The sequence below is a fragment of the Bos mutus genome, chromosome 5, assembly GCF_027580195.1.
Source record: "Bos mutus isolate GX-2022 chromosome 5, NWIPB_WYAK_1.1, whole genome shotgun sequence".
Lineage (NCBI taxonomy): Eukaryota > Metazoa > Chordata > Mammalia > Artiodactyla > Bovidae > Bos > Bos mutus.
In genome coordinates, this window is record NC_091621.1 from 83,041,340 (window position 1) to 83,054,496 (window position 13,157).

General features: G+C 38.1%; 1 protein-coding gene across 1 annotated transcript in view; it reads left to right on the forward strand.

The window, feature by feature from the left end:
* The window catches only part of PIK3C2G (phosphatidylinositol-4-phosphate 3-kinase catalytic subunit type 2 gamma), a 474,611-nt gene that overhangs the window by 104,570 nt on the left and 356,884 nt on the right, over nucleotides 1-13,157 (forward strand). The window contains exons 10-11 of the mRNA XM_070370044.1: nucleotides 1,583-1,616; nucleotides 9,110-9,308. Coding sequence (XP_070226145.1) covers nucleotides 1,583-1,616; nucleotides 9,110-9,308 — 233 coding nt within the window. The remainder of the gene's footprint in view (nucleotides 1-1,582; nucleotides 1,617-9,109; nucleotides 9,309-13,157) is intronic.

A 13,157-nucleotide genomic window follows, 5' to 3' on the forward strand; every position in this document is an offset into this window, starting at 1 on the left:
AGTTGTACTCCATCTATACTTCATGCTCCCACCTAGCACTGGAAACAATTTTCCATTCTTTAGAACTGTATTCCAGAAGCTCACATATTTCCATTAAATACACAATAAACAAACTACAAATAAAAAATACAGTCTTAAAAAAAAATACAGTCTTACACATTGTGCTGTAGGTGGGTGTCATGGTGATTTAAAAATACAAGTTTACATTTCTGAATAAACTGAATTCTAGTTAAGTCATGCTAAGGTGTTTAACAATCTCACCCACACAGCTAGGGTAAAGATCTCATGTGTTCAGCTTAGTAGTTGAATCTATGCTCTAATAGATGAACTATTTTACCTAAGAGAATTGCTTCTGAGAAGGTTCATGTGAATGATACTCTTCAATGAAAAGTTACATACATGTTTAATTACATTCTAAACATGACAGAAGACTTTTCTCTCTAAAAGGAATACTCTAGCAACTTCCTTGTTACAGGAAAACAATTATTCCCTAGTTTGTTTGTTTGAAAAATCAAGCTTTTCATTAATTGGATTTCCTTCAAAGCAAACTTGTCAAAGCAAAATTTCCAAAAAAATTTAGCGTCAATTAAAATGGATCTTGTTAGAAAATTGAATTTTCTTTTTGACTGAAATGTAACTTTTAATGAATCTGTGAATCACCTACCTTATATAGTTTTCATGATAATGAAGTTATAGCCAGTAAATTCTAAACCACTAAAGTAACTCCAGGTGTACAATAAACATAAACAAACAAGCAAATAAAAACCCCCATGCTAATGGATACAAACTTAAATGATAATGAAAAACACAAAATTTCAGATAGTTTTTTTTTTTTAATCCAGGATACAATCTCAAGTATTTGACTACCAGTTTCTCTTTTTAATCCTACAAAATAAAGAAATGAAACTATACAGTGAATCTGTATGATTTTTTAAGCCTGTATATAAATGACTGTTAAAATAAGAACTGAACACACTAAACAGCGAAAATGACAAATCTTTTATACTAAAATATCAGTCCCTGTTGTGGAAGGGGGATTGAATTTAGGCACTATCTGTGGGTGTGTACTGAGTCGCTTTAGTCGTGTCCAATTCTTTGCTACCCTATGGACTACAGCCCCGTCAGGCTCCTTTGTCCATGGGATTCTCCAGGAAAGAAACTGGAGTGGGTTGCCATACTCTCCTGCAGGGGATCTTTCCCACCCAGGGATCAAACCTGGGTCTCATGCATTGCAGGCAGACTTTTTTTACTGTCTGAGCCACCAGGGAAGCTATTTTGCCACCAGGCAATATCTGCAGAACTGTTCAAATAATACTAAGAAGGCTGAGCTTATGCTAGAAATTATTTTTTTTAATCAAATAATAAAGATCGATGATTATGACAGTTAGAAGACTCTTCTTTCATCTTACAATTTAGATTTCCTGTTTAATAAGTAATATTTATATAAGGCACCAAGAAATGCATTTTCTTTTTATCATAGCAGAGAAATTCCTATATGTAGATTGTGGACATTATTGGTTTGGTTTTCCAAATTTGTTTTCTGAATAACAATTGTATCTTTCGACCTATTTTTCTTTTTCAGAATCTTCATCAAAATTCAGACACTTCAGCAAAAGGTAAAACATATGTGCACCCAAATATTTTTTAAATAAACAATTTCTAAAGCCAAAAATAATTTAATTTTTCCAAATATGGTGATAACACACACATAAAATATTTTTGAGGGAAAAAACTTGCTAAAACTCTTTTTACTGACAGTAGTGATTATTCTGCAAGTGAATAAAAATCCACTGCCTTTGAGCCTGAGATTTTTTTTTAAAAATAAAGTCAAGAAAGCTATAAAAGTAAAAAGAATTCTGAAAATGCCCTTTTTACCATTCTAAGAAAATATAAAATTTTATTTAACTAATGATATTCTGATGTAAGAGAAGTCAGAAATGTAGCAGATGTCTTTCTTCAAGGTCATTAATTTCCATTTTAAAATCAAGCTCTATTTGAAGCATCAACTTAATGTATCAGGCAGGAGGATTTGGTTCTGAAATACTTGAGTGTTCGCAGAAGCTCTGAACCTACAAAACTGTAAGCCACAGGAGGACTGGGCCTCTGTTGAAAAGGGTAGATAGTGTGGTCCACAGCAATGAGTCTGGCTTCTGGAATCAGGCAGAACTGATTTTGAATTCCAACTCTGCCCATTTTTTTACTCTGATGGTAAAAAATTAAATTCTCTGATCCTCAGTTTTCCTAATATGAATAAAGGATAGGACAGTATGTAAAGTGCAGGGTGTGGTCAAGATTGCTCTTGTTTGCACTGGCAGATCGTATTTGGCTTATGAACACTTATGAGTATCTTTAAGAAAATTATCTGACTCACAGATGTTCAGCTGTCAAAGGTGACAGTGAAGCACAAACAATAACTCTGACCTGTCCTCCATAGCCTTAGTGGTTTTCAGTGGAAAGTTACATATAGCAGGGTATCCTGTCAACTCTAATTCCCATCACTCAAAAGAAGATACAGTAAGTCCCCTACATGTGAACCTTCAAGTTGCGAACTTTGAAAGATGCGAACGTGTGTTCAGGCATGAGTGAAACTGCAGCTTGCCCTCCATCTCCTACTGCTAGTGATTCTTCATCTCCACTGCTTCCCACCTCCTTCTCTCCATCTCCAGTCAGTAACTCTTCTCACCTGTTCACTCGATGTCAGTTTCTGTATACCAGCTGCTGGACTGTACTACTGTACTTTTCAACGTACTATACTATCAGATTAAAAATGTTTATTTTTTGTTTGCTTTTTATATGTTATTTGTGTGAAAAGTATTATAAATCTATTACAGTACAGAACTATATAGTTGATTGTGTTAGCTGGGTACCTAGGCTAACTTTGTTGGACTTACAAACAAATTGGACTTACAAATGCACTCTCAGAACTGAACTCATTCATATATAGAGGACTTACTGTTTGCAATACATAGGAAGAACTCCCCCACTTCACATCACAGAGGAAAATGGGACGGCAAAGGGTAAGGGCAAAAAACCTGTTTTGCTAGTGCAAAAATCCCTATTCCAAGCATTCACATAATAAAACTCCAGAGCACCACCAAGAAAGGGGAGAGATAGACACCCCCTAACAATTTTCCTAGCACCGAGTACAAGTAAAAGAACGAGGAGTGAATAAGCCAGAGGTATGCCTATATGAAACTGGCCTTTTCCTCCTTTCTATCAGGAATGTTGGAATAAACTCCTCTCATCCTATGCTCTTCAGGGGTCAGGATATGAGAGTCCACAAAATGGCAAGTCATCCTAAGTCATCACAGAAAAGGAATTAATTCTGAATTAAAAATTCTTCTTCTGCAGCTCTCATAAACTTTTCATGAATCATACTTCTCATTCTACAAGATAAATATATTTTCTAGTATTTTATTATATAGAAACACCTTACAGTAGTTTAAAAAGCAGAAAGGAAGAGTGCTGAAATGACAGCAAAATGAACATTTATCCGTATATACACGCAATTGCTTTCTATTTAAGTACTCTGAAATAAAAGTCTAGAATCCTCTTTACACAAAATGTTGATCTAACAATGCTGCTGCTGCTAAGTCACTTCAGTCGTGTCCAACTCTGTGCGACCCCATAGACGGCAGCCCACCAGACTCCGTTGTCCCTGGGATTCTCCAGGCAAGAACACTGAAGTGGGTTGCCATTTCCTTCTCCAATGCCTGAAAGTGAAAAGTGAAAGTGAAGTCGCTCAGTCGTGTTCGACTCCTAGCGACCCCATGGACTGTAGCCAGCCAGGCTCCTCCGTCCATGGGATTTTCCAGGCAAGAGTACTGGAGTGGGGTGCCACTATTATTGATGATTCTGATTCTCATACTTAATATTCTTATGGATTCTTCGCCATATACTTTGAAGCTAAGAGATCTAATCATACCTGTGCTCTACACGAGCATTCATTAAATCTGGCATGCTGCCTGTTTGTGTAAACAAAGTTTATTTGGAACATGAAAAACAAACCAGATTTTAATACAGATTATGTTTGCAAGGAAAACAGAGACTTCACTGAACAGGAGAAGTACAGAAAGTGACAAACAGCAGCAACACAGAGACTGTTTTCCATTCAAAAGTACACTAGAATAAAGTCATGTACTCTTACCCCCTTATTTCCATAAAAATGCAAACAAAACATCCTAATTAAGGCATTTTAATCACCTATATATTGTCATTGCTTATTTCCTGTTACTACAAGTCTTTTCTCATTGCAAAATCAGGTGCAATAAACATTTTCCCATATTTCACCAAGCCCAGTACTTTAAGTCCTTAATATATTCCCGATGATAACTAAAAATGCATTCTTCACCCAGAGTTCTGGAAGAAGCACACATCTCTACACTACTACCTCAAAGAAGCAAATTCTAATCTAGAACTGTTTTTCTGCAAAAAAGTAAAAAGTGGAGTTTGAGTAATTAGCCCAATAATTAAGATTCTCTAAAATATGTGCTGGGGCTTCAATTAATGAGATCTCTAACTCAACTTTATGATTTATTTTAACGTGCATTAATTTGCACAAGATTGGGAATTATTAACAAGAAGTCTGTACTTCCTGCTTCAGAATACAATTTGGGGACCAGAGAAACAAGATGTTTTTATAAATTTATAATTCTCTGCCTCCTGTTGTTCAGGAGAAACCCTGTTGGTTGGCCTCCAGAGTTTGATGAGGCCTCTTTAAAGACTATTTTTATGCTCCTTTCCTCTTCTGTTTCATTAATTGCTACTGCTGATTTCTCAGAGAATTTTAATTAGAGCTCTTTCACTCTGCTTGTCACCTCAGGCTGTTTCAACAAAAGGCACAATTTTAGAAACACAGCAAGTGAGTAGAATTTGGCCATCTCATAAATTTTGTACAAATTTATGAATAACTAAGTGAATAATAGCATGTGTTGGACAACAACAACAAAATGTTTAATTATGGGCAGAGCTACTGAGGGGCAGGATGTGGGAAGAAGCTCCATGCAGAAGCTGGCCTCTTTCCTGGGCAATGGAGCACTGCACACATACTACTGGAGGAAGCGTCTAGCTCATTCTGCTAATTTCTTTTCAAACCAACTAAGAACCAAAAGAATCTGCCTGCAATGCAGGAGACCCCAGTTGGATTCCTGGGTTGGGAAAGATACCCTGCGGGAGGGCACGGCAATGCACTCCAGTATTCTTCACTGGAGAATCCCCATGGACAGAAGTATCTGGTGGGCTACAATCCACGGGGTTGAAAGGAGTCCTATAGGGCTGAGCAACTAAGCACAGCACACAGGAACCAAAAAGCAATTTCCGTTTTGGAAACTACTCATGAGAAAGTGCACGCGTCTCAAAAAAACAGTACTGTGTGATGCGACTCCACACTGAATACGCTTATGCCAAATTTGTGACTTGTTCCACTTGTTCCATTCATCATCTTTTTATCATTATTATTATTATTATTATTGGTCGAACTGCGTGGCTGGTAGGATCTTAGCTTGAATCGTACCTACTGCAGTGTAAGTGTCCGGATTCTTAACTACTGGACCACCCGGGGAACCCCGCCCCCACACTTGGCCCCTTTCATAATCTTAATAGACATTTCTTTTTCTATACCTCATAATATAAAAATATATTTTAAAATATAAAATATAAAAACCTTTAAAATATAGTACAGTAAGTAAAATAAAATGTTATGAGAATTTTTTAAAAATCACAGCAGATCTTGAGAACATAAGATCTAAGGATGCGCTTACTTGTTCTGTCAACGTCTCCTCAGCTGCCAAGGGCTTGGCAACCTTGCTCTTCTGGGCTGTGGTCTTGGGGACTCACGGCTGCACATGACCCAGCCGCCCGAGGGGTAGGGAGAGGGTGGGGGAGGGAGGGCGAGGAAGGAGCCCACCCTGGCCCTGGCATCCGGGACCCCATCTGGGACAGGTGAACACCACCAGCCCTGCCCAACCAGTGGGCTAAGAACCTGCAGTCTGGAGATCGAGAACAGGCGTTCAGGCCGGACCACTACAAAGCCAAGGCCATGCAGCCCTACTCCGCAACTGACACTCCCAGTACCATGTAGACGCCTCGCTTGAAAAGGCCCGCACTCTGACCCCGGAGTCGTGAACCAGAACTAGCTGGTGTCCAACTAGCAAGCTTGGGGTTGAAATGGAAGGAAATTGTCCATCAGTCCCTTCCTTGCCCTACAGAAACCTCAGTCATCATCTGCAAACACCTGCCAGGCGTGTTCAGCCTAAAACTTAGTTCAGCCCTGCTGGGGAAAGGCTGCCCGTCGAGGCCGACCAGCTCCTGTGTCGGCCCTTTTCCTCCGGGAAATGGAGGCTGTGCGGTAACCCGAGACGGAAGTCAGATGGAGGCTTGACTTCTGGAGCAGCAACCATGTACGGAGGCCTAGGATAAGGAGGCAGGGGAGAGAATCTTCTGCCTTTCCCCACACAGGCTGGCTCCGCCCATCCCTCCGCCGGGGCCCCATCACGTTCCCCGTGGTCCCGCCCAGAAGCCGAGGATTGCTGCATGCTCAGCAGCAGTGGCTTCAGGCCTCCAGACACAGTGTCTCCCTCCCAAGTACCGCCTGGAGGACCAGCTCTCCTCCGGCAGGCTCTCCTCCGCAGTCCGGCGACCGTTCCCGATGTGGGAACCGCCGCCAAGAATATGGTTCCTCCGCCTCTGTCTTCCCCACACTGGTGGCACTGCCTTTTCATTTACTTTCTCCAGAACAAGGCGGCCGAAAAGGAGAAACATCTGAAATACGGCATTTCCGTACATATTTCTGGCCCAGGATGGATAGAAGAACGCAGGGTTTTCTGCCTCACTCTCGTCTACCTAGACCCGCCTGTGGGATTTAAGGAGGCCTTTTGCCGGGACTGAACAAGGCCTGAAGTAGGGGTCTTGATCACAACCACAGGAGCCTTGCAACCCCCGACCTTCGAGACTTGTCAGCAAAGTCAGGCATAAGTGACCCAGAGGAGTAGGAGGGCTCCATTGATAACACTTCGTATTATACATTCATCTCTTAAAACTCTTTGTCACCTAAATATTTGTCCATTAAAGCGTTTCCTCCTCTAGGTAAAAAGGGAATAATTTTTAAAATACAATTAAAAAAATTATTATTTTTTTACCTTACAATATTGTATCGGTTTTGCATACAATTTTTTACACGAGGTTATTCACCTAACTTCTGAAACAGCGTAGTTGAATATTAAAAATAATTGCAAGTCATGAGCGTCTTATGATTTTCGATGCATTGACTGCTGCTGCTACTGCTGCTACTAAGTCACTTCAGTCGTGTCCGACTCTGTGCGACCCCATACACGGCAGCTCACCAGGCTTCCCCTCCCTGGGATTTTCCAGGTAAGAACACTGGAGTAGGTTGTCATTTCCTTCTCCAATACATGAAAGTAAAAAGTGAAAGTGAAGTCTCTCAGTCGTGTCCGACCCTCAGCGACCCAATGGACTGCGGCCTACCAGGCTCCTCTGTCCATGGGATTTTCCAGGCAAGAGTACTGGAGTGGGGTGCCGTTGCCTTCTCCAATGCATTGACTACTGCATACAAAATGTCAGCAGTGAGTGTTATTCACCTTCCCTGTAAGGGTCTGACAGCGAGTCCTACCTGGAGATGGCATTCATCATCCTCAGGTTTCTCCATCCTACTGGCGCCAGATTCCTGTCAAAGTCCACCAGTTCTGCCTACTCCATTTCATCAGCCTCTTCTGCTTCCTCCCACTCAGGTTGGAATTTGTCCAACAGAGAGTTTAAAGAGAGGGAGAATACCATTCTCAGAAAAATTTACCTTAAATTTAATGATCAGGGGACGCTTTTCATGTGCTCTAAACTAAATTCGCATGGAATCTAGCAGACATTTCAAATCTATTGGTCCCTGTAGTTAGTCATTTTTCTTCATTTTTTTCTTAATTTTTTCTTCCTTCATGACAATTCAGCTTTACATAATCAATAGACTCCCTATAAATAATTAATGGTAAAACTGGAATAAAGTTTTGATTTTGAAGAAATATAGTAAATGTCATAAATCTTTTATTCTAAACTTACCTTGGATACCAGCCATGTACTTCAGTTCAGTTCAGTTCAGTTCAGTCACTCAGTCATGTCCGACCCTTTGTGACCCCATGAATCCCAGCACGCCAGGCCTCCCTGTCCACCACCAACTTCCAGAGTTCACTCAGACTCACGTCCATCGAGTCAGTGATGCCATTCAGCTATCTCATCCTCTGTCGTCCCCTTCTCCTCCTGCCCCCAATCCCTCCCAGCATCAGAGTCTTTTCCAATGAGTCAACTCTTCTCATAAGGTGGCCAAAGTACTGGAGTTTCAGCTTTAGCATTATTCCTTCCAAAGAACACCCAGGACTGATCTCCTTCAGAATGGACTGGTTGGATCTCCTTGCAGTCCAAGGGACTCTCAAGAGTCTTCTCCAACACCACAGTTCAAAAGCATCAATTCTTCGGCTCTCAGCCTTCTTCACAGTCCAACTCTCACATCCATACATGACCACAGGAAAAACCATAGCCTGGACTAGACGGACCTTTGTTGGCAAAGTAATGTCTTTGCTTTTGAATATGCTATCTAGGTTGGACATAACTTTCCTTCACTCTTTTTATGGCAACATAATGTGTATGATTAGTGTTCAGTTAATGGCAAACATAGCATAATCAAACTTATTATAATTAATTCCTTAGATGGAGTTTGTTTAAAGTAGGTATAAACCACACAGAAAACATGTCCCTTGTCTGAACATTAATTCTAAACAATAATAATCTAGACCAAAAATTTTGTGAATTATAGTTGATCAGAATGCCAAATTGATAACCCAGAATTATGATTTGTGATTAAAGGCTGCACTTCCCAAATTTATGCAATTGAAGAAATGAAAGCTGATTAATTACACTATAGCAGCTACCCCAGACTGCATACAGAGGCACAGATGGCTAATTGGCTTCAGTTGATAGAGGGTCATTTTAATTCAGTTTTCTTTAAATTTTGTTATAAAAATTTTCAAAGCTGTAAAGAATGGTTTGTGATAAATATGACCCTTCATAGATGACCTGGTTTCTATCCCTCTCCCCGCCCTCCCCCCAGGTTTGATAGAGAAAGTGACAACCGAACTATCCACATCCATCTGTCAGCTAATTGATATCCATTGCAGCAGCTTCTGTGCAGATTTCCAGCCTCTACACGCACCTCTGTATAGTGTCTCCTGTGTAAATCTTGGGCTCCATTCCCACCTTAGCTTCACAGTGTATGCAGCTCACAATATTCCAGAAACCTGGGTGCACAGGTGAGTTGTGATGCCTTTTCCACAAAAGGGTTAATTAGTTTTGTGTCGCTTCTAATTGAATATATTTGCCTTGTTCTTATTTGCAGAAGCAAGTATTTCATCTTGAAATTTAATCGGCATGGATGTATCTATGTTTTTAAAATCATTCACACTTATTTCCAGTCCAGTGCACATTCGTTTTCCCTCAAGTCTTCTCCCATTCTATTTAAAATAACTACATGTTGTCAGTATATCATAAGAGAAACAGAAAGTGCCCATCCTCACATGGTGATTGCCCTAAATTTTTCATTTTTTATGTTTGAGTTTAAATGACTTACGCCAATTAACACAGGGTGAGAATGCACACACACATACAAGGAGATGGAGAGTATTTAAGAATAGAAAGAAATCACTTGATCCCTATCAAGATGTGAGTGGTAAATATTTTGTGAGATTAGTACCTTGATAAAGTGAAAATTAGCCAAGAGTTACTTGAGTTACAATAGAAATTAACCACAATTATGCATGGAGCATTGCCGGGTTTGAGGTTAATTCTGCTATGTGCTATTTTCTTGAATAACATAATTAGAGTAATATTATAATAATTATTTTAAATTCCTTATGGATTAAATCTGTAAGAGAATACTGATTAAATCAAATTAAGGTGATAAGAGAATAGTAATTTTCTAATGGATTTATTGTACCCACTGCACTTAGCATCTCAAAGAAAGGCTAAAAGAAACAGAAATAATTTTATCTTGGTCTGTATTTTTGCAAATGGAAACTATGCAAAATTTATGAGTCAATTATAACAAAAATTTTACCTTTGTATGTAAAAATGAAAAACGACCATCTATGTATCTCACATAAACTTTCTTTAAAACCCATGGGATGATTCTTTTACACTTTTTCTTAATTTTATGAAGTATTTTAGGAGGATGATGTGTAATGTTACAAACTGCTACTCGAATGTTTTCATAATTTTTAAACCTTTAGGATATCCTTATTTATTCTAATTCACCTGGAAAAACTATGTAGCCAGATAAGTACTCAGAAAGCTATATACATAGAGCTATTTATGTACGTGGGAAATGTAGTTTTGTTTATTTTTCTATTGTTTCTCTATTCTGTTTTACTTATTTTGTTTCTGATCTTTATTATTTTCTTTCTTCTTTTAATTTTTATCTTAGTTTGTTCTTTGTTTTCTGGTTCCTTGAGTATAGATTTAGATTATTTGTGAACTTCTTTCATTTTTAATTTTTTAAATCTGTTTTTAAAATTTTTATTGCAGCATACTTGATTTACAATGTTGTGTTAGTTTCTGCTGTAAAGTGAATCAGTTATACATATACATGTATCCACTCTTATAGATTCTTTTCCCGTATAGGTCATTACGGAGTATTGAAAAGACTTCCCTGTGCTATACAGTAGGTCCTTACTAGTTATCTACTTTATAAATATATAGTAGTGTGTATATATCAATCCCAGTCTCCCAATTTATCCCTCCCCTCCCCGACTTTTCTGGCTGGTAAGTTTGTTTTCTGCATCTGTGACTCTATTTCTATTTTGTAAATAAGATCATGTGTGTGTGTTAAGTTGCCTCAGTTGTGTCTGACTCTTTGCAACCCTTTGGGCTGTAGCCTACCAGGCTTCTCTGTCCATGGGATTTTCCAGGCAAGAATACTGGAGTGGGTTGCCTTTCCCTTCTCCAGGGGATCTTCCCAATCCAGGGATCAAGCCCATATCTCTTAACGTCTCCTGAATAGGCAGGTGAGTTCTTTACCACTAGTGCCACCTGGAAAGCCCAAATAAGATCATTTGTACTTTTTTTTTTAGATTCCACTTATAAGTGATATCACACAATTTTTGTCTTTCTCTATCTACCTTTACTCAGTATGAAAATTTCTAAGTTCATTCATGTTGCTGCAAATGGCATTATTTTATTCTTTTTATGACTGAGTAATATTCCATTGTATATATGGATCCCATCTTCTTTATCCATTCCTCCACTGATGGACATTTAGGTTGCTTGCATGTCCTGGCTACTGTAAATAGTGTTGCAGTGAACATTGGGGTGCATGGTTTTCTCCAGATATATGGCCAGGAATGGTATGCTGGATCATATGGTAGCTCTATATTTAGTTTTTTAAGGAATCTGCATACTGTTCTGAATAGTAGCAATACCAATTTACGTTCTCACCAACAGTGTAGGTGAGTTCCCTTTCCTCTACACCTTCTCCAGCACTTATTATTTGTAGACTGCCTGATAATGGCCATTCTGACCAATGTGAGGTGGTACCTCATTGTAGTTTTTATTTGACCTTTCTTCTTTTAATGTAAGCATTTATTGCTTTAAACTTCTTTTTTAGCACTGATTTTGCTATATCTCATAAGTTTTGTTATGGTATGTGTTTTCACATTTTACAATATTTTCTAATTTCCCTTTTGATTTCTGTTTGACACACTGGTTGTTCAAAAGCACTCATTTCTACTGCATGATCTCACTTATATAGAATATGAAAAACAAACAAAATGAAAACAGACTCTCAGAGAACAAGTGTTTGCCAGAAGCAAAGGGGTGGGTTGGGGATGAAATAGGTGAGGAGGATTAAGTGGCATAAATTTCCAGTTATATAACTAATAAGTCACATGGATGTATTAATAATATACACCATAAGAAACATGGATCAATGATACTGTAATACCTTTGCATGAGGACAGATGGTTACTTAACTTATCATGGTCATCATTTCATAATGTATGCAAACATCAGATCATTATGTAGTACACCTGGAACTAATGTAATATTGTACAATAACTATATTTCAGTAAAATAAAAAAAAGAAACAGAAACTAAGAAGTGTTAATTAACATTAATTTGAGAATTTTTCCAGTTTTTTTTTTTTTTTTTCTGCCACTGATTTCTACTTGTATTCCAATGTGGTCAGAAAATATACTTGGTATGATTTCAATTTTTTTAAATTTGTCAAGACTTGTTCCATAACCAATTTTGTGATTTGTGCTAGAGAAAGATCCAAGCTTGAGAAGAATGCATATTGCCCAGAGGTTAGGTGGAATGTTCTATAAATGTCTATTAGGTTCATTTGGACTATAGTGTAATTAAAACCCTCTTCCTTATTGAGCTTCTGTCTGCTTGTTCTATTAATTGTAACCAGTATTGAGATCTTCTGTTATTATTATGTTATTTTCTAGTTCTTTTCATCCCTTCAATGTTTGCTTAATACATTTGCTTCAATTTAGGGTGCATGTATATTTACAGCTATTGTATCCTCTTAGTAAATTGACCTCTTTATCATTATATAATGTTTTTGTCTGTTGTGACAGCTTTAACGTAAAGTCTATTTTGTCTTGCATAGGTATGGTCAATCCTGCTCTTTTGATTATCATATATGGAATATATGATATATATATATATATGTCCTTTCACTTTCAGGGTGTCCTTAAATCTAAAGTGTATCCCTTGTAGACAGCATATGGTTGGATCTTGTTTACTAATCCATTCCATTATGCTGTTTCTTCTCATTGTAGAATTTAATTTATATCTAATATAATTAATGATAGAGAAGGACTTACTTTTGCCATATTTTTTGCATCATTTTCTGTCTTGTAGCATTTTTGTCCCTCTTTTTCTGTCTTGCCACTTTCCTTTGTGTCCTGATGAGTTTTTATAAACTCTTCAACTCCTTTCTTATTTTCTTTTGTGTATCATTTATATTGTGGTTGCTTTCTTTGTGGTGACAATGGGCCTTACATAATACATATTATATTTAAAACACTGTTTTAAGCTAATAATAACTTCACTTTTTAAAATTTTGTTATAACTTCACTTTAAGTTCAGTTCAGTCGTGT